Here is a 26,831-nt window from a genome sequence, read left to right on the forward strand (position 1 = left end):
GGTTGGGGAATTAAGCGGCGGCGGCGGACAGAGGTGGCAGGGGCAACAGCGTCCAAGGCAGTGGTGAGAGAGTGGTTGTAAAGAGAGGTGGCGTTATCAGGGCAGACCAGGGAGGGAAGAGGGGATAGCAGAGTTTCAAGAGAGGAGGAAAAGGAAGTAGGGTCAACAGCAGCAAGATTACGCCTAGTGAGGGTAGTTTTAGGGAGGGGGTAAGCAGGGGAAGAGGACAGATTGAAGGAGAGTAGATGGTGGTCAGAGAGTGGGAAGGGAGAGTTGGAGAAGTCAGAGAGATCACACAGATGAGAGAAAACAAGGTCAAGGGAGTGACCAAGGCAGTGGGTGGGGGAAGAGGTCCACTGCGTGAGGCCAAGGGAGGAAGAAAGGGCGAGAAGTTTAATGGAGGCAGGGTCAGAGGGGAGATCAATAGCACATTTGCACAAACCAATATAGTCCAAAAATACTACTGTACTAAAAATACAAAACTAGACATTTGTTAAAAAAAGGTAACTTTTTAGTATATTGTTTTCATTAAAATGTAAATTTCCTATCTAAAGTTGTCATAAATGAAAATAACTAAGTATGCTGCCTACTGCACTTTTGATTTGTGTGCTGTTTCTCCTACGGAAATAAGACATATAAATGCATATACATCTCTGCTCGTTCTATTTCTCCGTGAAGGACGTGTATTGTTTCCAAATTGTACAGTACAACACTGTAGCATGCTCTTATAATACCGATATAGCAATGAGCCTATAATGACTACAAGCTACGCGCGCTCCCGGACGGCGCTTATCCTGAAGGCGCGCACACGCAGCCATGCACCGGCTACACGCGCCTAAGCGCCTGTCTCTGGCGCGCACGCTGTACTATGCAAAATAGCGGATGTGCGCGTCCACGTCGCTGCAGCCGCTCTCCTCCATCTGTCTGTCCTGTTATTCTCTTGTTCTTGGTTCTCCTGTCTTTGTACGCCCCTACACCCCCCTCCCCATTACTAACCTCCGCTCCTGTATACTAATTTTCTTTCTTACCCCATTCGTAGAATATTCCCATTTACACGCCCCTACCCTTTCTACTATACTGAACACTCCACCCCCCAATTATATTCATTCTCTCCCATCATCCGCATATACAAGAGAAAAAATCTTTGCTGCTAGTCCCTGTTTTTTCCCCATTCATCACTTTCTGTTACCTATTACTCTTAACCTTATTTTAGTCTTCTGATAATTGCAGCCAGTCACTATACATTGTGACTTTGTCTATTATCTGTCATCATTCTCTACTGCTCCAACCTGGATTCTCGCTGCGCAGAAGGGTTCTTCATGTACTACATTATTTTGATTCCGGGATAAAACTGTGGTTTTGCTGGTTCCTGTGTTGCAACTTCCTTTTTTGTGTTTTCTCGTGGTAATACAATATTTGTCAATAACATTTACATTTTATTTGCCTGAGTTTCTTGTGAGTACTCTCAATCTTGTAAGGTTATCTTTGCTTTTATTCTTTAATATGTTATAATGGTTTATCCTGGGCTGGGCTTTTTACATTTATTTAGCAGTGTTTGTTTACTTCTGCCTTTCGGCATGCAAATATTCCTTAGATATGTCTATAGATACATGTATATGTCTTATAGATAAAACTACATTCTCAGGCCTAGACTGATATTATAGCAAAGGTGCATATAATGGAGTTATTACACTGTAATGGCCTTTTTCTTTATATTATTGTGGTGAATGAGCGTTGCTTTATAAATTGGGAGTACTATATATATATATAAATATATCTTTCTCTATTTCAAGCAATATTAGTTTCCACAAGTGATTACTTGTATCATTGACATGGAGTAAGTTGTGTTTCCTGTATGTGCATGTGCTATTTGAAATGTTTTTCTGTGCTAAAATGCGGTATATTTCTTGGGTAGGTGGAAAAAGTGGCCGCGCAAAGCGAGGAGTTGGCGCCAATGCCTCCCAAAATGGCGTCTGTGCGATTTACAGTTACCCCAACCAGGATGGATGATCTGGGGGGGATATCCGACACGAGCCCAGATCTCAGCTCTTCTTCCCGTGTTCGATTCAGCTCTCGAGAGAGTGTCCGGGATGCAAGTCGGAGTGAGGCGTACAGCGACAGCTCATTAGCGACCACTGCTGTGGATCCAGCTAGCGAGAGGACCACTAACCCAATGGACAGTGGAGAAGGTTGGTAATCTTGTGACTAGTATAGCTGTAAGATTAGACCTAAAGCTGGCCACAGGCAGGTTTATTTTGTCACTTGACCTAATGTGGGCCAAGTGGCTGAATCACACTGGGGGCCTGTTACAGTAAGTGCAGTTAGCAGATGACCACACACAGGCCGATTGGGATCACCCTTTGGTCAGATTTATAGGAATATCTAAAAAATGTACATGATCGTTTTCACTAGTATCATTGTTGGGGAATGAGCTTTCAGCAACAGATGGAACAAGACCAGTCTGCCATTGTGACAAGTTTTTCCAACCTGTTTCCATATCCCAAAAACATATGCTTACCAAGTACCTCTTATACCACTTTCAGATTGCCACCCCAGCAATATCCCGGGTATATGAACCCTGGATATTGCCAGGGGACAGTGCAGGACACCCAGACAGATACCTGGGTAGACCGTGTTCACTCTGAACACGGGTCTACAGGGTCTCTATGGCAACATTACAAGAGGAGCTCTGAAGTTTTTTTTTTTTTTTTTACCTTTACAATAGTGTTTGGTGAGACCCGGGTTGAAAAACCCAGGTCTCAGTGTTCAGACTGGCGTCTATCTGAGTCTGACCTGGGAATTAACCCTCCAAAACACCCGGGTCTAATTCCTGGGTCATCCGACCTGGGTAGATACCCCGAGGCCCATTCACACCGAGCCTAGACCCGGGTCGTCGGTGTTCGCCTCGGCAAAAACCCAGGTCTTTTGTGCCGTGTGAATGGGGTATAAGTGAATGGGGTTTAATTTCAGGAAAACCCTCATGAGTCCTAATCTTTAATATTCTTTTTTTTAACTGATTCAGCAATTTATTATCAGTTAATTTTTACCCCATCATGATCAGGTTATTTCATACCTTTGTGACCTGACGACATTTCGCAATTTTGCGATGTATTAGTTAAACTGATAAACAGATAGTTTTTTCGTTTGGTAATATAAAATAATTTTTTCTTTCAATACAAATTAATGAGGTACAGTGACATGGGTATACATAAATATCATATATTGCGCAAAGGTGTACAAAAGTTATGTAAGGTATAAATTATAATTCTGTGCTGCAGTGAGGCAACAAAAGTAAACTTGTAACATGATAGTGACCCTTAGGGGGGTATTCAATTGATAGCGTTAACGAAAAAAAAACGAGCGCTCAAAAAATATTACCATTTATACGGTAATATTGCGAGCGAAAAGCGTTAATATGGTAGTTTACTCGCGGAATTTCAGCTCGCCGCTCAGGGAGTGGCGAACTGAAATTCCGCGAGTAATTACCGTATTAACGCTAAGATTTTTGGAGCGCTCGTTTTTTTTTGTTAACGCTAACAATTGAATACCCCCCCTAATGTTTCAGGGTATGAAAGTGAAGCAAAAGAGGGTTAGGGTAAAAGGACATGGAAGGAGAGGTGGTCTCAGTAAACTTAGTAGATGGGGAATCGGAGAATTAGATAGCCAGGAGACGCAGTGTCCACTAGAGTTTACAGTATATCATTCACTATTCAATGTCATCGTGATATAAGTCCTGATCAGCACTAAAAGAAGGGCCGATTTGTGCCAAAGATGGACCACCAAGGTTCTCAGATTCTGGAAGTGTTATTATTAAGAATATTGATGATGTATTCCATTCTGTGCATGTGCCAGATCCTGCTAATAATCGTTGCGGTGGATGGTGGTTCCTGACGATTTTCAGGATGCCTCCAGCTGGCAGTTTTCATTTTAGGGCCATATGTGGTACAGCATGCCTTTATCTGAGCACCACCTCCAACAGAGGACTAAAGCCTTGGAGTGAAGTAGGCAGAGCTTCTACAGTAATCTCCGGCCTCTGGGTGATAACCGGTTACTCGGATTGGTTAAAGTTATGAATTTGTACAAATTTACATAATTGGGTGCCCGAGGGAAAGTGTTGGTGAAGGCCATGTTTGTTAAAAATCTAACTTTTGTGTCTACCCAGGTCTGGAAGTTGCTCAGACACAGGACTGACCGGAAGCGTATGTCTTGCAGATGCTAGATGGCAGCTGCACTATACGTGATTATGATATTGACTATCAGCAGCACCATGTAGCAGCTGATTGCATATTGACCACCAGCTGATTGTTCTTCATTAACATCGTGGCTATGTTAGATCAATTAATTGAGTTAATAGTGACCAAGGATTCACTCTATTTAATTGTCATTTCCATATGGACTGCAGCAGGAAAGACGATAGCCTTGTAATTTTCAATTTAAAGGTATAAACAACAGATGTGGAGGTGCTAGGCCTGATTCATGTTTGGACGCAACCTGCACACAACTTGCGTTTAAAAAAAGAGCATGGAACCTGCATAGTTCCAACTGTGTTCAAATTCAAGTAGATCTCAAGATACATTTCCATTTGAATCTTGGAAAATAATCTTTGCCTAAATGTTATTTGCCATACGTTAACAGACAGAACGCCGCGCAGAATACGCACATGCATATGTGCAATATAGAGCCCCATCAGAACTCAAGCAAAAAAAAAAAATTCTATAAAATAAATGAACAAAAATAAGGGAGCCAGACAGAATTGTTCAAGGCATTCTCGATGTGGTCCAGGGAGGCCATAGCTTAAAGCAACGCGCAGAGATAAGGGTTTGAAATCCAGATGTATATCAAAAGATGGGAATATAAGTGATGGAACAGTTGGTAGAACTGTAAATGTGCATTGTGGGGAGAGAAGTAGTCCAACCCCCCTCCTTGTCTGCTTCCAGGCCTGGAGGTGTGGGTGAAGTGGAAGCCACTATGTGAGAGGACTGCTGGTGAGGCAGTGTCTGATTGTGTGAGCCATGTTTCTGTTATTGCCAGAAGTTTAAGATTGCTTGGGAGGAGGAGTTCATGGATGGAGGTTAGTCTGTTAAACAGAGAGGGGCATATTCAATTTAGCTTTCCGGTCCGCGGGATCGCGCCGGAACAGGCCGCGAAGTCAATCCACGGTACCGCAATAATGTGGATTTTCGTTCACACCCCATAGGGTTGCGTACAAAAATCTGCGTTATTGCGGTACCGTATTACTGGCAATACTGCGCAGGTTTCGCGGTAACGCGCGTTACCGCGAACCGGAAAGCTAATTGAATATGCCCCAGAGTGTATTCTGCTGGGCACATTTAAAGGATTTGAAAGTGATGGGAGACAGGTTATATGTTTAGGTTTGATGGATTTCTGAATCAGAATGATATGTATGGGAGATGTGTGTGTGTGTGTGTGTGTGTGTATGTGTGTGCGTGCATCGGTTGGGGGGTGGCAAGAGAGCTAAAAAAAAGATGATTGTGAAGATGTAGACGCTTTTATTTTCTGATGTCAGTTTGAGGTATTACAGTTGAGCAAATAGATAGGAAAATAATGGTCAGAAGGATACTAAGAAGAACAGTTTGGTAAACATTGTGAGTATTGATAGGGTTAGAGAATATGTGATAAGGCTAATAAGCAAATTAAGTAGAGAGATATAAATCTAACAGGCTACACTGTCCTGGTAGAGAAATGGGAAATGCAGATTCTGTACATATCAGCTGAAGATTGTTGTCTGTAGTTCTCACCTGTTGTTCGCTGTTTGTTCAACTGTGTTTTTTAATCTGTGAACTCAAGTATAAGCATGTAATATGCAGTGTTGAAGATGCATCCATGTCTGAATGAATAGCAGATGTGTCTGCTTGACAACAGACACACCCCTCATACACCTATATCCAACTTGATAACATGTACAGAAACCTTTTATGTGTTACGAACACAATTGGTATGAAACATCATTTTAAACTTGAATAAAATAGCCAATTCAGCAGGAACAACTTCTTGACGTGTATAAAACAAAAAGATCTTTGCTAGAACACGTTAAGCAAATTCTAATCTATGGTCGATCGACTACTGAAATCTCACAATAAGCATCTGCACATCATTCGCAAACCTCTATTTCCAAATGCTTTTTCTTGCTCGCGTATTTTCCTATATGCGCCAAAGGCACATGTGTGTTCACTGCTGAATGAGCCCCATAGTTACTCTCCAGCAAGCACTTGATAATTCCTTGTATGTTTGTATTTCTTTGAATAAGGTAAGGAATTGGAGGCATGAACACATTGTCAGCATACATTAGCGGCTCTGATTGCTTTTTTTATGACTGAGTTCTATCCAAGTTGGCTTGAATTTAAACAGCCAGAGATTATATAACCAGAGCAAATATTATGGGGCATCTTGGTGTATACCATTAATAATGTTCATATGGGGAGATGGGGCATTAGGATTGTGGTATAAAGCCGAAATGTATGTTACAAAACTGCCCTGGAACTCCATCTGGTCCACAGTGTGTAACACGAAATGCCAGGTCACCCTATCAAAAGCTTCTAAAGTGTCCTGCACTATAATTATTGCTGGAAGTTTTCTTTATTTGCAATGTGAATAAAATCTCAGGCCTGACGCTTTGAGATAACACCCGCCTGTCAGGGTGGATAATGGCCGGCAGTATGATGTTGTGTCTGAATGTCAGATTTCTTGCATATAGTTTGAAGTTGGTGTTTAGGAGGGATATGGGCCTGTAACTTGAGCATACAGTGAGTTTTTGCCTGCTTTAGCGATCACTATAATTTTAGGCCTTGTCGTAGTTTCATGTAAAGTTGGCCCTTCAAGTACCTTGTCCGCTAGTACTGGCCTAATCCATTTATTCAAAATGATTATCCAACCCAAATTCCTTTATATTCTACAACACTCACCTGTCTATGCCCCAATACTGTTTTCCAATGTATCAACAGGCTCATCTCCTCAGCTGTGTTGGGGGACAGAAGAGCTAAACTTTGTCTACAGACTCTTTGTATATCCAATGACTTGATGGGGATCTGGCCCTCCTGAACTTTAAATTGTACTACTATGCAGTGCAGCTAACACACCTGATTGATTGGTTGGGGGAACAATCTCGCTGATGCTTTGGTTGGTTTCCTGGGTGAGCAGGCGGGGCTTTCTTTGTGTCTGATTCCTGTACAGGTTCTTTTGGTGGGGAAACATATGAAAAAGGTGGCCCCAATTGTTAAACGAACTGTTGACATATGGAGACTTGCACATTCTGTTGGGGGGTTGTGAGTATGATCTCTTTACATCTTTTTGGTTTAACTCCGCTCTCCGTGAACTTGGCAGTTTGCAAGATTATAACATATAGCGGAGGTCTAAGGTAACCAATTTAGGCCAACTATAGCAATTGTCGTAGGAATTTGGGATCCCTAACTCCGCTTTTTACTGTTACCTCCAACTCTGACATGCTCTTGCCTCACAGTTTTCCCCTTCTCCACCACCGATTCAGACTTCACCGATTAAACACCTGTTATCCACACTGGGTGCTCACAAGGCTATTTCTGTCCTGTATTCTACTCTATACTTTGATCTGGCCTCTTATAGTGAGGCTTGGAATCAGGAAGTCCCCAAGTAGCATAGATCAATAGGAAGTTCACAACAAGGCTTGAACAAGAGGAATCATCATTTGTTTACGATATTTCTATGATTGAAAACAAGGCTTGGGTTCGACTGGCTTCTCTGGTATCTCCACACATGAATAGAGATAGATCAATGGAATAATGGTAAGTATGTAGTCGATAAACATCCATTCTCTCATAAAGAATTATTTCTTCTAAAATCAGATGACCCAAGCATAACCATATAAAAAGTATACAATAAACAAATTCCAAATACCATTGGCGGGAGCTCCTGAGTACAAACCTGTACTGCTTTGTGTTTAGCATGTTTACTTACTTTATGTTTATACGATAAAAACTTTTGTACTTCATCCAATATTTGATCTTCCTTATCTAAACGGGAGCAACATATATGTTTGCTTTTATATACCATGTGTATTTTGTTTGTCTATTTTTGGGTTTCATGCCGGATTCCACGATGTTACTGTGTAGCATACAGGGTTCTTTGGGTCAATAGTGTAGTTGTATTTTTGTTCTTGTCTTTCTTTGTTTTGAAAAATACAAATAAAAATGTAAGTGTTTAAAAAAAAAAAATAGGCCCACTAGTTTTGAGAGCAAAAAAAATCAATGTTCTAGGATCAGGAGTGGCTGAGGAGTGCATGCATTTAATGACCCTGAACAATATAAAATTCTCCAGTTACTTTTACTCAGTTAGTGGAATCCCTAGAATGTTACCCCATTAATTATCACATTTTTCTGTATAGTGATGGAAACCATACTGTACTGTATGTAAGGCAAGTTAGGGCCTAGAAATCAAGTTAGATTTTATTTTTTGTTTTGTTTTTATTGTGTGATCTTTAAAATGTTGTTTTATTTATCATTGTTATTTTATTCATTTATTATTTACTTGAATCTATAGATCCTATATCAGGTGTCTTTGCTATGCTAGCATTGGTAGGCTCTATGTAATCTGGATCTAATATCAGATAACATATCAGTCACTCTTATTTCCAAATGCCACTAAATATACCAGTGATATCAAACAGGGCAGATGTGAGACAGGACTCTACTACAGCACCAAGGGTTTCCCTAATCTGGAAGACATTCCTAATTATGTCACCATTGTGACGTCAAAGGTTTTCACTTTTTATGCTGTATATAGTGATTTGGGTGGCTTATAGGCACGGGTTCCTGGCTACTTCACTGGCAGCTGGATTCCAGGTATGGAGTCACATAGAGTCAACTGTACAGATGTGCCATGAATAAATGACACCTTAGCACAAGAAACACTGGCTACCAATGTAAATTTACTGTTGGCAGTCGGCAACAGATTGACAGGCTAAACTATCTCATGAATCTGTATGAGATGCATTACTCTAGGATGAGGACCCTGCTCTAGAATGCTGAAAGCGATTGCGCAATGCTTAGCTGAATTATATCTGCAACCGTTCATATGATCTATATTTATCTGGACTTAGTGTACACAGGTTTTTAAGAAAAGGCATGCTGGATCAGTAATGCAGTATGCATCCTTGTACACTGCCTATCCGTTTCAGCAAAGGAACCAATGATTCCTATATTGTGCTGAGCTAGCCAAGGCTTTCACACATGGATGAACAAGACACTTAAATGCCATAAAAATACCACTTGTATAAACGGGGCCAAGAGAGTTGATAATACGCATTTGTTAACAGCAGTGTCTAAAATTAGCATAGTCGGATGCATTCAGAAAATCAATAGTAGTATTAGTAACATAGTGCCAGTATACTCTGTGGCACTTTACGATTATTTACATACAAGCAAATGCCCTGGAAAATTGATTCTCAACTAATTTGCTCATTAAAACAATTCATACACACAAATGTCTAGCCAAGAAGGTGTTAAATCAGCACCTTAGAATGAGCTTGTTACTTTATATTTGTCTAGTAAGGCTGCTCTGTTTTTTTTCTGATATGTAGCTTAAATGTATTTGATTTTAACTAGACAAGCAAATAAAACAGGATCAAGTTTTGTAAATTTAGATGTATTGTTATTTTAGAATGTAACCTCTTTACAAACCTATCAACCTGAATAGGTTAAATTGCCATGTTCTAGGTCTTCATCTTAATCATCATTTATTTATATAGTGCCACTAATTCCGCAGCACTGTACAGAGAACTCACTCACATCAGTCCCTGTCCCATTGGGGCTTACAGTCTAAATTCCCTAACGCACAGACAGACACACAGACTAGGGTCAATTTGTTAGCAGCCAGTTAACCTACCAGTATGTTTTTGGAGTGTGAAAGGAAACCGGAGCACCAGGAGGAAACCCATGCAAACACAGGGAGAACATACAAACTCCTTACAGATAAGGCCATGGTTGGGAATTAAACTCATGACCCCAGTGCTGTAAGGCAGAAGTGCTAACCGCTATGCCACAGTGCTGCCATCTTGTGTTTTTCCATGGTGATGTAGTTACATGTTTTGTTAATCACACTTTCCAACATATGTAATATACAACCCTCGGCTCCTAGACACAACAGACGAAGGGGGCAGTTATCAGCATTGCAGCCTTATATGTATTTTCACTTGCTCTCTATCACATAGGGATTTAGTAACACATTTAGTTATCTACATATAGTTCTCTATAATAAGATACTGTGAGAGCACAGATTTCTGCATGAGACAATAATACAGTATAAATCTGAAGCTGACATTCTACATCCCCATTACTTATTAATATATCTCTGTTTTATTCTGCCCTTAGGTCACACGGACAGAATGTAATTATGTATTACAGGGGATGTAGCATGTGGAATTTGTGCATTTCCAGTGAGGAGTAATTGTCACTTATGCAGCTGATAGGGAATGTCATTGTCACAGTATACAGTGTCACACTGGGCTGCCCGACAGAAAACGTCACACACTCTACTTGCCATACATAGCTTTCCATCAGTATTTATCTGTGATGAAGATACTTTTGTATCTGCTCCAATCCTGTAGAACATGGAGTATGACAGTACCTGTAAAGTCTGTCACTAGGCATTCATTCAGAACAACAGAACTGCCCATTATAGAAATCGATTAAATAACCTGCTGTGATTTATCAACCACCAGTTACATACATACCTGAAGCCATGCTGATAATCCATAGCTGGAAAGTTAGTCTTAATTGCATCACATTGCTTTACATCCCCAGTACTGTCATGTAATTTCCATTCAATGAAACCTCTATCCTTCCACAGAAATCTGTCTCTCTCTGGTCATGTCATGACATTCCTCAGTAGTGATACATTTGTAAACACAACTGCCTATACACAAGGTGATTGACTGCTGTCAGCATGTCTCTGTAAATTATGTCCAAGCACACCATTATTTGAGTCTGCCCACATTGGTTTTATTTATATGAGGGTGACCCCAGGTTACAAGTGACTCAACCTTGCTAATTGTGGTATGTTGTTGCTATGACAGACAGTCATTGTTGTTGTACATTTATGAGCCACACCCCAGGCTGGAAGCAGGTTATGGGAATGGTTTAATGACAGACGCTCAGCTTTGCACCTTTTGTACTGACAGGAAAGCACTGGAACTGCAACCCACCACCCACTGCATGGAGAACTACTTCACAACACAACACCTTTACTTAGGTGTCAGAGGGAGGCAGGGCTTTAATACCTGTGTAATTATAGAGATGCTGCTTATGTAACTGTGACTTTAAGATCATGCACCTCCCACTGGCATAGGAAAAGGACATGTGACAGGGAAGCACTGATAGTGACTTTGTCCTAGAAGGGAGAAAGAGGAACATAGTGTACCGGAGGCTAAGGGAAAAAAAGTTTTGAAAATAGATGAAAGCACAATAAAGACATAAGGCTTTCAGAACAAGGGGGAGAGAGAGAGAGAACAGCTGGAGTCAGCAGTAGATCCTGAAGGCATGTAGACAAAAGAGGCAAAGCTGGGCAGGTTTGGATGAATATAGGAAGTAATCAGTGTTAAATAGGCAGCCATAAGTTAGGAAGGAGTCATAGATATACTGAGTGGTGGCTTTAGAGGAGAGGATAAGAAGATTGAGACAAAGACAAAAGGAATTGGAATAAAGAAGTGGGTAATGGGCACCATATAACTACTAGGTCAGTAAGATAGTGGGAGAGGTTGAGTGAAGGAGCAGTGTAAAGGGAAGAAGTAAGAAATAGACACAGCAGTGTGAAACATGCCACATTTCACGGTCACTAAAGTCCTTGATCCTGAGGATCACATAGAGGGGGCAGGCTCCATTTCCCCCAGAGGAGCTGAAAATGAAGACTTCTGGGGAGCTGGTAAGTGACCGTGACTCTACCTTACTCCACCCAACAAGGTCTTGTCTTTACCAGATCAACAGTTATAGATATAATTTGTAGCATGAATCACAAAAAGCATCACATCACTGACTAATGGAAGCAGCTGCTGATTCCCTTCAAGCAGGACCTGTGATGTGCTGACTTCATTCCTCTAGTAATAATTTGTAGTGTTTTAGAGGTTACATAGTGAGGTAATGTGAATGTCAGTAGTTTAAAACTTAAAGGGTCACTGAGCCCAAAATATTAGATTTGTAAATGGCCCCATACTAGACAATTACACATTATGGGCCTGATTTAGTTGAATGTAACTACAGGCAGCAAAAATCCGCATTGCCTCACTGTTCCTGCCAAGTATGAGTACAGTAGAGAGGCATACATGTAAATGTAGCACGCCCATGGAAATGCTGCCTAGTTATACTTGGCTGCATACCCATATACACCTGTATAGGAGAGAGATCTGTTGTGGATGCCTAAACCTTGGTGTAAAGATGTGTGCTGATGATGATGGCAGTATCTACAGTTTTAACAAAAAGATTAAAGAAATTAATAGAAAAAAAAGGGACCGGCTACAACTAAAGCAAAGGGACAAAAAACATGTGGTTTCCCTGCAAAAGTGGCATCTGCCAGCTTTCTATGCCAGGCTTGGCTGGTCACAATATAACAGGGAGACTTACAGCAGGACTCCAACTGTCATAATGTGAACCAGCCCCTGCCCAGCTGAAATCAGTGCTGTAAAAACTGTGCCACTCCTCCCATTTCCCCAGGGACAACCAGACCCACGCAGAAAAGCACAGGGGCTATGGAGTGGTAGATGCCAGGGTAATAGTTGAAAATAAAAAAAAATAGAATAAGTACTATTGTAGATCTACAAACTCTAGTATGCTTTGGCTGCCAGGAACCGCTGGAAGATTAGCTCCATAATAGTACCTAATAAGAAAAAAACCAGATAATTACTTTAAAAGTAATTTTAATTAAAATAAAATCTCCCCCAAAGCTCTTGTTTTATACAACTCCTAAATACATATGGAATCTTCTGTCTTCTTTTCTGACATAACCCAAAGAGACTAAAAACAAAAAACCATAAGGGAATGAAGCTACTTGCTCCATGCGGACCTGCAGTGCAAATTAATGAACTTTATAAACCTGAAGAAGTCAGTACGCAACCAGCCATTTAGATCTGTTTGCCCATGAACCTGTCAGTTAGATCTAAGCCGACCTGATTGGCTGATTGCATGCTAATCCTTCATTTAATCTCATCAAGTCTCTTCCAAGGCTCATTATATGTAAATCCAGTCCCATGCTAGGGCTGGATTCACATTATCACAGAGGGACCCCACTCTTTCGGTCTCGCTATAATACTATGACCAGTCGAGCCTGTCAAGGCTTGGTGGGGGATGCTGTTTTTGCAGGGAAACCCATGCTCAGTGTGCCTCTGCTTTACAGTTGTTGTAGTTTCAGATGAGTCGGCAAGCATTTTGGGGGAATAGACAGTAGAATACATGGTGTTATATAAAGAGGTGTTCGTAGCAGGCAGATGGTGGTTATATTTCCACTTTATTGGCCTCTGGTAAGGCCTCCACATGTCTATTGTGTACAGTTCTGGAGGACCTGTCGCAAAAAAAAAATTGATGCATGAACTACATAACAAAACTTATCAGAAAAGACTTCAAGAGCTGAACATGTACAGCTTAGAGAAGAGACAGGACAGAGCTAATGTGAAACATTCAATGTGTATCACATGTAGTAATAGTGGGAGATTCACTTTAGCAGCATATGTCCCAGGAACAGGCCCCTGAGACACATTGCCTTGATGTTCTGAATGATATCTCTGCTCATTTTCCCTCGTGTCCCATAGAGATGCCCAGAAAAATGAGCAGCGATTTCTTACGGTAATTGTCGGAAATAAGCGCACCCCAAAATCGAGGAGATGTTCAGCAGCACATTCGCTGAATTGAATCTCCCCCATAGAGTTTAGGAAAATAGTATTTTTAAAATAAGAGGATTGCTAGAACAAGGGGACACACTTTGAAATTGGATGGAGGAAAACGGAGATAGCAGAAGTCTTGTAGCAGTTGTAGGGATATGTGTAATATATTATCTACATATTTGGAGATACCATAAATAAAAGCTTTTTAAATGATGATGTGACTGCCAGTCAAGCTTTTCTCCTTACTTTCAGTTCTAATTCTAACATGTTTTCTCTCTAAAGATCCGAGCCAGACATCGGTAACTGAGGAGAATAGCAAGCTCCTAGGTACAGTTTTTACAGCTTACAATAATTTAGCACTTGGTGGGCGTTCTTTCCTCTTATTAACCAAACGCTCTCTCCTGCAGAGATTGACCGAAGGAAAAACTCAGCTCTGTACCAGAACCACAGTGAAGAGGGGGAAGAGTCCTATGACAGAAACCTGGCTCTTTTTGAGGTGAGAGGTGGAGGGAATCCACTTTTTAAATTACCTTAAGAAATTGTTGAATAGCTAAACTTTTCAGGTCTCGCATCACCTTTATATAATGTATCGGTAAATAATATAGCAGCGTTTTACTCAAAGTGATGCAAGAATTTTGTTCATAATTTGGAACATCATACCCAAAATTAAGTTAAATGCACTTTCCGCTCACTGACTCAGGCATTCCTCTCCTAATCAAAATAATTATTAGTAGTACGCTTCACAGTAGGCCTCATTTACTCAATTTGAGCAGGTGCACCTAAATTTCCACCAAAATGCATTGTTTACAGAGCGAGTTGTCAATGCTTACAGAGGAGCTGAAGTTTACACCATCCAATAGGAGTTGTATGGAGCGACGGTATTCCTTGCTAAGTTTGGAGTATGTGCACTGGTGCACTGAGTTATATGGAATAGTGCAGAAAGGAGATTTCATTTTTCGGAGCAAGACTATTGAAATGAGACATGGTGGAGTGGACACATTTTTATGGGTGTTCTTTGCTGTGCCAATGAAGGCACAGCCGTGTTCACTCTGTAAAAGGAATTGGTTTCTGCATCAGCTGAGGGCAGGCGGAAGTTAAGTCTTGTCCTAGACTTAATGGTGTGAAATAGGCGTATATTGTGACCTCCATTGAGCAGGCCAGTTAAACGCACTTGTTCAAAAACAAGGCGGAGTGCATCCAGTTCTTTTCATAATTGTGGTCCAGAACTGTAGGAAAAGACACTTAATTCAAGTTAATTCTGTTTGTATGATATTATAACAGCAATTATTATTATTGTTTTTCCCCCTTGCAATTGCTGGAACTTTGACCATTACACTAGCGATCCTTTCAATCACATCTGTATAAACATTGAGTTCTGATATGCCATCATAGTTTTCATTAGGAAAATGTATTGTGCAGTAATGCACCTCTACTGTCAGTTACTTTGGATAATAGAAATCATCTTGGTTTGCCATACTTGTATGAAAGAACTTGGTCTACAGCCTGGTGCTGTTATATGGTTACAGAACTTTTTAATTACCTCGGCTCTATATATATCTTTTTATGTGCAGGAAGAGATGGACACACGTCCCAAGGTTTCCTCTCTACTTAACCGTTTGGCCAATTACACCAATCTCCCTCAGGGAGCGAGAGAGCATGAGGAAGAGAGCGAGGGTAAGAAGAAGCCAGCTAAGGTGAGGAGATAAAACAAGAAAAAAACATCTTGAATCCTTCAAAACAAAGCAGTAGCCAACAAGATAGGATGAAATGAGATGCACCAATTTTACACATTATTTTTTTTTTCCTAGGCTCCTCGAATGGGCACAATTATGGGAGTGTACCTCCCATGCCTACAAAACATTTTTGGTGTGATCCTGTTTCTTCGCTTGCCATGGGTTGTGGGGACCGCTGGTATCTTACACTCCTTTTGTATTGTTTTTGCCTGCTGCTGTTGTGTGAGTATTTCAGACCATAGATAACATTTGGCAGTTAAGAGCTGTAAATGTTCTACATATATGCAATGTCATCTACGTCTTCTGTTTTCAGACAATGCTCACTGCAATCTCCATGAGCGCAATAGCAACAAATGGGGTGGTACCAGGTAAGTCTTTTCTCTGAAAATGAATCTCCGTTTCTATTCTTTGCTGTTAGATCTTCTGTTTTTTTTGTCATGTAACACTAAATACTTCTTACCACCTTTCCTTCCTTTCCATCCTTCCTCCTGTCTTTCGTTCCCTCCTTCCTTGTTCCTTTCCTATCTCTCCTTCTCTCTCCCTCATGCTATCTTACTTTGTCGTCTTCTTACATATTCTTTCTTTTCTTAGCAGGAGGTTCGTACTTTATGATTTCCCGGGCTCTTGGCCCTGAATTCGGAGGGGCTGTTGGTCTCTGCTTTTACTTAGGAACAACATTTGCCACAGCTATGTATATACTTGGAGCCATCGAGATTTTCCTGGTAAGAGATCCTGCCATTTCCCATAGGCCATATCTATGTTTAAACAGAGTTTTGAAAGTGCAGCAATAAAAAAAACATTGATTTGCAGCAGTAGAAAGCGATCTGCACGGTTTTTCATTTCCTAGATAGAGCAGCTCATCTTGTGAGTTCTCACTTTCAAAGACACAAATAGCCTTACTTGGGCTTTTAAATACTATTTTTAACTGTGTTTAGTATTGATTGTGAAAAGATGAAAGTCTATATTATAATAGTGTGCTTTGCTGGAATAAAACTAGTGTATGTATATGTTTCATATTACCACTTGTTTCTCGTGTACAGAACTTTGGAATATAATGTGAACGTTTGTACATACAAACAACCACTGGGAATATTGCCCTCAAGGCAGAGCCATACCAGTGCGAAGTTATAATTCTTGCAAATAAATTTATATTTGCTGAAATAGTTCCCATAGCAATTCAACATTTAAAAAGATCTCTTTATAAACAAATGTTACTTTATTTGGAACATATTGGGAGCGATTATCTACATATCACCTTTCATAAATTGTTAACCGTCTTTAAAAGAATAGTTATTCAATATAGTGCTTATTGATTGTTTTCGGTTTGTATGAACAACCTGTTAAAAATGTGGATTATTTGTGTACTACAGATAATATGCAAGTCTTAACAAGGTGGCAATCATTTTTTTTTATTTGTGTAAATTTATATTACATACCGAATAGCGTTTGTATCCATCATCAGCAGGTTCAGGCACTTATTGAGCACCCCATCCCCAAAGAGCTTGGCAAAAAAAAACAACTTAAAATAAGAGTTCCCAAATAAAAGGCGATTAGCACTCAACACATTTCACAACTATAGAGCTGGAGTAGTAGCACTACAGGAAACCCATTTTTGTTCAAACGCACCCCCTCTCCTTAGAGACCAACGTTACCCTATTTGTTACTCTGCTAACGGCCCACTCAAACGCAATTGTGTCGCTATTTTATTCAGTCCTTTATTCATCAGAAGCTGGAGGATAAACAGGGATGGTATTTGATCTTAACTGGTAACTTAGAAAACAAGTGGGTTATGTTGGTCTTCCTCTATGCCCCTAATTCTAGCCAAATTACTTTCTTGGGGAAAAAAAAAATGAGATTTTACTGCTCAAAACTACCCATCAGTGTGATGAAACTAGATTTCCAAACCACTGAAAAGCCCTAAATCAGAGCATATGTGTGACTGTCAGTCCAGTATTTGTAGAACTTGGGGAAAAAGAACACTATTTATGTGAGGTTGTCCCTATATCTATGTTGGGTTTGGCATCATCATTTATTTTCCTTGTTCCTCCATATTTTCAAAATGATTATCATACATGTAAATAAAATCAATATTAGGGGTTCTTTTCTTTCTCCTTTAGAAGTAGGCCCACACAGACATTGAGTTATAGTTCACCCCTAGGACGCAGGGCACTTATGGACCTTGAGCTTCCCTGCTTACTGCGCCTGGACGCTGCTCTGCCAATCAGATCCTGCACATGTGATTTTTCTCAGCTTATCGCAGAGGATATGTTCTGTGTGAAAGCTTTCCTCTGCACAGCAGTGATTCAAAGAGCAGCAGTTTCTTCAGCATCTGTAGAACACTTTGCCTGCAATCTAACATCATGTTTTACAGCCTGTTTAAAGCCCTCAGGGACGCAGTGGTGATACCTGGGAAAATACTGACTTCTGTTCTCCGATGACATGCAGGACCACTCCATCTCAGGAAAATGCTTCTAGTTATTCATCGCTAATTTCCCATGTAGGGGTAGTTGAGTTTCCACTTTCTTCTGAATTATCTGTCTTAGATGTGGTATGCCTGATTCCCAAGAGTCATCCTTGCGGGCAAGAGGTGGTACATAACTACATCTGCTCTAAATGCTAACCTAAATCATAAACCCAACCTCCCTCTGATCTACTTATGCAGCAGTGAATCTCCAACTAGTGCATTTGGGGCTGGAGAACCCTAAGGTAATATTAGAACCAGAATGGGGTCTGTGGACTGCATTTCCCACCATAATATCCCAGCTGGAGAGGGCCTGCTTTTCATCCACCTGTATTCCAGAGCCAGCCTGGTCCAGGTCCCTTATTCAGTTTGCATGCTCCCCAAAGCGCCACCTGCTAGTTAGGCTTTTATGCAGCTTGTCAGATAAGTTTTTTCAGACATGTGGCAAAGAAAAATTCAACCTCTCACTGGGAAACTGATAATTTCATTTTGGCCTTGTACACTGTTGACAGCCTAATTAAGGTGGTACTTTTGATTGCCTAATATTTAGGACCTTTAAAGTCCAGGGTCAACCTCCCAAATCTGTTTTTAAAAAGCAGACATGCCAGGCAATGGCATGTTCTCCCAGGCCAGCGTCTGTGAATTGGTATCCAGTGATTGGTATCCTGGGAATGGACTGATCCAGACAAATACCTCAATCTGTCATTTTGGAATAGTCTTGAAGTATGGGAGACGAATTATACACTTGGGGCAGAACTATGCAGCTGGCATCTTATACAGAAGATGTGGGCTTGGACTCTGCCAGATTAATAACTAGACCATCAGATAATACAGTGGTAGATTGAAAAGTTCTCAATCTGAAATCCTTGTTGGTTGACTCAAAAAGTCTCAGAAGAAAATCCCCAAGGCAGCCGTTTCTCCTCTCCTATAAAGTGTGGCTTTGGCTTTGAGAATCCCATGGTCCCTCTATCACTGAAAAGAAAAGGATATTTAATTATTTTTTTGTACACATTGTTGAAGCCTTTTCTATGAGGTTGTAGGGCAATACAAATCAACCAAAAACAATCCTTTTTTTTCTGAAACCAAGCCTCTATTAGAAGCAAGCTTGTAATCTAGCCCATGGATTATATTTTGCAAGTAATTTCCAAAGCTAGCTTGGAGTTGTAGTTGCTGTATTTATTTAATTTCATAGCCCAATTTCTGACAGTCCATGTTTTTGTGCAGGTTTACATTGCTCCACAGGCTGTCATTTTCACAGGCGAGGGAGTGTCTGAGGTCTCGGCAGCGATGCTGAACAACATGCGGGTTTATGGCACTGGATTTCTCCTTCTCATGTCTGTCATTGTCTTTGTGGGCGTACGCTACGTGAACAAGCTGGCGTCTCTGTTCCTGGCCTGCGTCATACTGTCTATATTGGCCATCTATGCAGGGGCGCTGAAATCTGCCTTTGCTCCTCCTGATTTCCCGTGAGTCTGTAAAGAATAAAGAGAAATAAATAATGCACTGCAATTATCTCAAACAGTTTGTGAATAGGAAATATCACGAAGGAGGATATTCAAAATAAATACACAGCTAGACAATTGTATAATGCGTCTGAAATTAATAACTTGGCTGGTGTTCATATATTCATCACTGCACAGTCCAAGGGTGACCTGGGGATGATACTAACATATATTAGCAGGAGATGTACTTTGTCCTGGCATGTGTTGTATAAAAAAGTAAAGTTATTAGTATTGTATGTATAAATTACTTATTTGTATTCTTTATTTTCTACCCGGTGATCACCATAATCATATTTTTTTTTAAATAGAATTTTTAATAATCAAATATCTAATCATGCTATTGTTGGGGTTACTCCAGTTTGCACAGTGAGATCAGTTGGTTCATTTTAAAATGGCTCATTGCACCGTGTCTATAGTCACAAGGTCTTTTTCTGACCAGACTTTATCTGTCAACTCTATAGACTAGCCTGTAACATTATTTTTTTTACCAGTATTTGGCCCAAAGTCATATAGTAATAACATATATGCTGCCTTCTTCATGTAAATACTTAGAAATCACTCTTCATGTAATTTGGAGGCCTACCTTTGTTGGATGGAGGTGGGGGGTGGTGGGGGCATTCTTTTGCAGTCCTGTTGTATTGAGGTTTCTGGCTGTGTTTTGGGAGCCAGTAGAATATTTGGGAAATAATTGTCATCACCATTGTCTATTATATATTTTCTTCTATGCAGTGTTTGTTTCCTTGGGAACCGAACCCTCTCCAGACTTCAGTTTGCCACCTGTGCCAAGACCGTGGAAAGAGACAACACAACTGCAGTGTCCGATTTGTGGGACCTTTTCTGCCATCCCCCCGGGCTGTTGAATGCGACTTGTGATGACTACTTTGTCCACAATAATGTTACAGAAATCCATGGGATTCCAGGCTTGAGCAGTGGAATCATTGCTGGTACTTTTCCTTTTCTTCTCTTTCTCTTCCTTTTTTATGTCTATGGTCTTTCATATTGTGTAATCTCTTTTCTTCCCTCTTGTTCTCAGAGAACCTGTGGAGCAGTTATCTCATGAAGGAAGAGATTATAGAAAAAGCATCTTTACCATCATTCGATGCACTGGGCTCTGCCTCCCATGAATATGTTCTGGCTGACATTACAACATCTTTCACCCTCCTTGTTGGCATCTTCTTCCCATCTGTTACAGGTATGTTGTGTATGTTTTGCTCATCAACAGCATTAAAACTAAACCTATAATATACAAAGATTTAAATGACAAAAAAACCTACAAATTACATTGACAAATATGGATTGAAAAGTTCATAAACTTGCCAGAACTAGACATGTATGAGATATAACTGTGACTGCAGGGGATCTTTTCTCTATGAACACTTCAGACTTCCAGTTTGTAATGCTACTGACTTGCACTGCAGGGAATAACTATTAGTCTAACATATACGGTAACTGAAAAATAGCTGGACCAACTTGGATACTAAAAAACAGATGTACCCTTTTTTTGGGTCCACATGCTTATCATGTATTATATAAAGAATTCAGTGTATATAAACTATGTATTTTCTCATAGGAATCAAAGATTCCTAGTCTACCTCCTTCTCCACTGCAATTCCTCTGTCTACTAGAACAAAAATGGGATGTACCATGGGTAAATTAAACAACAATGTGTTTATTCACCTTTTAGAGATCATTTTTATTTAATTTTATATTAATTTTCAAACTCTCTTTCTCTCTCTCTTATATTATGTACATGATATAAAGACGGGGATAATCCCTCTAAGCATTATATATTTATAAAATATGACATATACACACTGAGAGAGAAATGAGGAGAACGTATCTATACATAGAATTTCAAGTGGGAACATCTAACCAGTTTATAAATCATCATTAAGAGCTACGACCTTTTCCTGAGGAGATGCCTCAATTTTAGGGATGTATTTGTAAATTTTACAACTTTATTTGCCATGTAGGATCAATGCACTTTTTTAATGTAATATTCCTTAAATTGAATTTATGCATATATTCCTTCTGTGGATCTGACTTGCTCTGAGTATCGTGGCTGGTGGGAAGTTTGACAGTTTGTACATCTGTCAAATAGTAATGCAGGTGTCCTATGGTGAGCTGGGGGAGGACTGTAACCTTCCATGAAGCAGAAGGGCAGATTGAGCGATACCATTGATGTTTGCTAGATGTGAGAGAGATGCATTTCAATGATGTTTAATGCCACTGTACTCAGCTCTGCACTTTACTCCTTTTGCAGGAATTATGGCCGGCTCCAATCGTTCTGGGGACCTCAAGGATGCTCAAAAATCCATCCCGATTGGCACAATTCTTGCAATCCTTACCACTTCTTTAGTCTGTATCCTGTATGTGTGATTGCATAGTTTCTGTATGTGAAGAGCCCACTATTCTGCCATAATTTATAATATCTACTTGTTGTTCTCAATATCTCTCATAAGAGAACGCAATCATGTAGATAGTTTCTGCTTTAGAGGCAATTACATTTACCTTTGCAACTTCAATTGTACTTACTGTATTAACCATTTAATTGCTACTGGTATAGGATTTATGGCAGTAGCTCTCTCACAGTTGGGAGGTTATCGCTGTAAGTCCTGTGGCAGACATCCACGCACTCTGATCCTTTGACTACTGAATTCTTGAACACGGGGGACAGCAATCACCGAGGTCTGGGTCTAGTACGACTCAGATCATCTTTCCCACACACACCTATGGTGTGCTTATATGCTCTAACATAGACTTAAGTAAGTAAGTGATATTTAAGCTTACGGTATTGCATGTTAACACATGTTATATCAATCAAAAGTTAAAAAATTGCACTATACAAAGCAAAAAGATGCTGCCACCTGCTCCTGCCCCCACTTCCCCCTACACACACATGTATCCAGTCCAATTAAATCTTGAATAAGTTTGATGATTCCATATACAGTTCAGTGATGGGTAGCTGACAGTCTGATGTACATTGTGCAGCATTAGATTTTTGAGGCAATGTCATAGAGGAGGCGCAGATTTACAATATTAGCTGATTTTAAGTAAAATATTCTGCAGATTTGATTTGTTATTAAGATAAGGATACACTTTTGAACAGTGCGCATCCCTGGGGCGGTGATGTGCTTTTGGTGAACCATCTAAGCCCTCTGGTGCACAGCCAAAGCATTTTGCACTGAACAGAAAGAGCCTGATTTAGAATTGCACATAAAAATGTTGCTTAAATGTATACGGTGTAGAAAAGTTCACTTTTATGTGTGTGTTTTGAGTGCAAACATGCTACTTAAACCCCAGCGTATAGATGCTGCTGGAGCAAATCACTTATTTGTACTTTTTTTTTAGCCCTAAATACTGATCAGTTTCTTTTCATTTATGTTTAAAATTAATAATGGTAGTGAGGGAAGATTGGGACTATCTTTATTACATGTGGCTTTTTTGTGTGTTTGAAGCTTTTACTTTATATTGGGCAAAATGCACATAGATCGGTGCTTCTGTAAAGTATGCTAGGAGGTGACCTCATTTAAAGTATAGCACATGATCTCCACCATCTCTAAGCTGGCGCGTAATTCAAGTGGATGTGTTTGTGCGTTTTTACGCAAAGCAAGAAACGTACCTAAAATGTTCCACTCTCGCACTGCGCCTTTGTAGTCTTCTCTGTGTTAAATGCCCTCCAGTGAATCTGCACACACATCAATTTCACATCTGTAACATAGAAAACTATTAATTTAACAGAACACTACTTTGTAAAATCATGGACCAGATGCACAGAAAAATAATTACTTGCTGTTGAATTAATTCCTTTGACTCTGCGTGGTCTTCAGATCTCAGTAATGTCATCTTGTTTGGAGCCTGTATTGATGGTGTGGTGCTCAGAGACAAGTAAGTATGGAGTGATCAGTGACTTGAGAGGCTGGTTTTGTACAGAATGACAATCGGGACATTTTTCCTGCAGGTTTGGAGATGCAGTGAAAGGGACTCTTGTGGTAGGAGCCCTGTCATGGCCGTCACCATGGGTCATAGTGATTGGATCCTTTTTCTCCACCTGTGGAGCTGGACTGCAGAGCCTGACTGGAGCCCCTCGCCTGCTGCAGGCTATCGCTAAGGATGGAATCATCCCCTTTCTGCGGGTGAGTGTGGAAAGAGACCCTACTGGCTTAAAGCACGTTGATCCTAGATTTTGTAGTGGGGACAGAGATCAGACTGCAAGAGAAAGACCATGACAAAGGGAAAAGTCCATTGTATTAGTGATGGTCAGTGAAAATGAAGTAGAGAGGAGACGTTGTGAGAAATGTTATCAACCATATACGAGACTATAAAGTACATCCTAATGGTGGTGCCATCTGGTGCTTTTTCGGTTTTAGAAGTGCTCATTTTTTGGCAACTGGAAAAGCACTGTGATTTTATATCTCAAACCTTATAATGAAAAATTAAAACACACTGGGGTAAATTTATCAAGCTCCGAGTTTGAAAAAGTGGAGATGTTGGCTATAGCAGCCAATAAGATTCTAGTTGTCACTTATTTAGTACATTCTACAAAATGACAGCTAGAATCTGATTGGTTGCTATTGGCAACATCTCCACTTTTTCAAACCCACAGTTTGATAACTTTAAGTCTCTGTGTCTGCTCTAATAATCTGTTTCAATTGGAGATAATTTTCATTGAGCTATTTAGACACTTGTCCAAAACTATGCTGTCAGCATTTGTTTTTCAAAGAAAAAGCCACTTGTGTTATTAAAGGGCCTATGTGCGTCTTCTCCATTTTACCCATAGAAATGAATGATTTCAGTTTGTAGTGTTTACACGCTGCACTTTAAACATAAAGTAAAAAGCGCCAGTGTTACACCATACTAAAAAGAAAGAATGCTAACCTATGTCTTAACGTTTCATTTTTGTTTGTTTATTGTGTTGTTATTTTTGTCTCCTAATGACAGGTGTTTGGACATGGAAAAAGTAACGGGGAACCTACTTGGGCATTGCTCCTCACAGCTGTGATTGCTGAGTTGGGAATCCTCATTGCCTCTTTGGATCTGGTAGCACCAATCCTGTCCATGTATGTAATGTTATCATCTGGCTGTCATAAGATGTCACTAACATCACTGAGCTACTAGAAGGCAATGCTGCATACTTCAAAGCTGTCCCTAGTTTATGCCCCCTACAGGTTAACGTTTTGCCTTCTTGGCTTTTATCAGTGCAGATAGTTAGATACAGCCTAGTTCCATATGTAATGCTTTTGTGTGTTTGCAGTCATGCAAACACTGTCATCTCTGGAAATCAGCACTGTTGCACAGAAATGTCATAGAGCCATGACAATGCTCATAAGAAACTCATGTGTGAGGGCGGAGCTTACAAATATTACTAAAATGTATGGCATTGTAAGGCACAATTGTGATATTCTGCTAATGAGATGTGTCAAGCAGAAAAGCTCAGATGCTACAGAATTTGGCTAGTGTTTTCTTTTGGAGATTTTCCTAATCACATTTTTTGGGGTTATAGAATTGGTAACTTTTATTATCATCATCAGCTATTTATATAGCATCACTGTACAGAGAACACACTCACATCAGTCCCTGCCCCATATGAGCTTATGGATTAGCCTTGGTAAGCTTTGGGAAGGCCTAATTTTTTGTCCCCACTACGACTAAGGTCCCCACAGTGTTGGTGTCAACAGGTCAATGCCCCCACAAGTATAGGAATACGAGTACACATACACACATCTCCACTGTGAGTTTATAAATACTTAGGACCCAGAAGTATATTTGTTATGAGTGCAGTGGTGGATAAATCTGCATTTTCTAGACTGTGTCTGTGCAGGTTTGGAGAATAAATGCAGATTATTTTTTTTCTCACACATAATTTACACTCTGGGACATAGCAACCATGTACTTTTTGGCTTGCTGGGTACATGTGGAGTATATTAATGGATAGCCAGGATAACATTATGCTAATTATGTTTATGAAAAGGAAATTTGATCAGGCTTCTTAGTCTGTTTATTTAGCTCTATACTTGAAGCCTATGTTGGTTATGGTATTCCAAGCATCTGCTTCTGAGTGTTGACCTATTCCAGTTATCTTTGACGTTTTTATTACAGCCTTTTTTATGCCAAATGTAACAGTTACAGCATTTATTGAGATACACCATGTATAACTTGTATTCTCTTTTCAAATCTGTTTGGCCATGGGAATTGCTCAATACATCAGTGGATCTTTCTCCTTGAGCTGGACACTAACCATTCCCGCTTTCCAATCTCTCATTACCATAGGTTTTTCCTTATGTGTTATCTTTTTGTGAACTTGGCCTGTGGATTACAGACTCTGCTCCACTCTCCCAATTGGCGTCCACGCTTTCAGTATTACCACTGGTAAGTCTTGCCAGCAGCTTTTCTACCATGCTGTATACCAGGATCCTCTTGCAGTTGCCTAGTTGAAAAGCATTAACTGTTGTTTTGAATTCCTGTAGTAAACTTTATGTCCACATTGATATAAAAGTTTGGAAAAGTTTGAGTGGTTGTTGTTTTTAACTAACATTGTAGGATTCTTTTAAAGAATTCACTGTATTGTATTTAGTGTAGCACTTTTTTGTGTTAAGGTACTTTGAGTGGCACATTTTTCTTTGTTCTACCGGCACTTGTTTCATTGAAACAACTTGTGGCTGTTGCCCATAGAGGATCTAAATATCAAATTAAATTAGTTCTAAGACTAACTTACTTGCTAAACATTCTTTAGAATCCTATAACAGTATATTATAACAGAATAATGTATCACCATGTTTCTCCCCATTGTAGGACCTTATCTTTCTTGGGTATGGCACTTTGTCTGGCTCTAATGTTCATTTCCTCCTGGTATTATGCCATCATTTCCATGGTGATTGCAGGAATGATCTACAAGTACATAGAGTATCATGGGTGAGCAGAGTCCCTGGTTTTCATCCTCTCCTGCAAACTGTTCTCCTTTCTTATAAAACATTGCTGCCACCTTATTGCCATATCAGAATAATTTTTTTTTCCTTACATTGTGTAATTCTTCCCTCTCCTGTGTGCACAGAGCTGAAAAAGAATGGGGAGATGGGATACGAGGGCTCTCTCTTAGTGCCGCACGGTTTGCTTTACTGCGACTGGAAGAAGGACCACCACACACTAAAAATTGGAGGTAAAGGTAGCCAAGCTTAGCATATATACACGCAATTTCATAAGCATTATATACACACTACATGGCCAAAAGTATATGATACTTATAATTAGTGTGTTTAGCCATTTCAGCCACCACACCC

General features: G+C 40.1%; 1 protein-coding gene across 3 annotated transcripts in view; it reads left to right on the plus strand.

The window, feature by feature from the left end:
• Positions 1-873: 873 nt before the first annotated feature.
• The window catches only part of SLC12A6 (solute carrier family 12 member 6), a 37,482-nt gene continuing 11,524 nt past the window's right edge, over positions 874-26,831 (plus strand). Inside the window, exons 1-18 of one of the 3 annotated variants that reach the window (XM_075212568.1) lie at positions 874-1,455; positions 1,916-2,189; positions 14,141-14,185; positions 14,266-14,354; positions 15,430-15,552; positions 15,667-15,813; positions 15,905-15,959; positions 16,183-16,313; positions 19,277-19,518; positions 20,284-20,498; positions 20,588-20,746; positions 21,818-21,916; positions 23,385-23,442; positions 23,516-23,690; positions 24,496-24,614; positions 25,825-25,923; positions 26,347-26,466; positions 26,606-26,710. In XM_075212568.1, coding sequence (XP_075068669.1) covers positions 1,955-2,189; positions 14,141-14,185; positions 14,266-14,354; positions 15,430-15,552; positions 15,667-15,813; positions 15,905-15,959; positions 16,183-16,313; positions 19,277-19,518; positions 20,284-20,498; positions 20,588-20,746; positions 21,818-21,916; positions 23,385-23,442; positions 23,516-23,690; positions 24,496-24,614; positions 25,825-25,923; positions 26,347-26,466; positions 26,606-26,710 — 2,216 coding nt within the window. In that variant the 5' untranslated portion in view covers positions 874-1,455; positions 1,916-1,954. Of the gene's footprint in view, positions 1,456-1,915; positions 2,190-11,325; positions 11,911-14,140; positions 14,186-14,265; positions 14,355-15,429; positions 15,553-15,666; positions 15,814-15,904; positions 15,960-16,182; positions 16,314-19,276; positions 19,519-20,283; positions 20,499-20,587; positions 20,747-21,817; positions 21,917-23,384; positions 23,443-23,515; positions 23,691-24,495; positions 24,615-25,824; positions 25,924-26,346; positions 26,467-26,605; positions 26,711-26,831 lie in introns of those variants that run through there. The other 2 variants (XM_075212560.1, XM_075212575.1) reach the window with 2 other exon arrangements.

The sequence above is a fragment of the Mixophyes fleayi genome, chromosome 1 (genome assembly GCF_038048845.1).
Source record: "Mixophyes fleayi isolate aMixFle1 chromosome 1, aMixFle1.hap1, whole genome shotgun sequence".
NCBI classification, from domain to species: Eukaryota; Metazoa; Chordata; class Amphibia; order Anura; family Limnodynastidae; genus Mixophyes; species Mixophyes fleayi.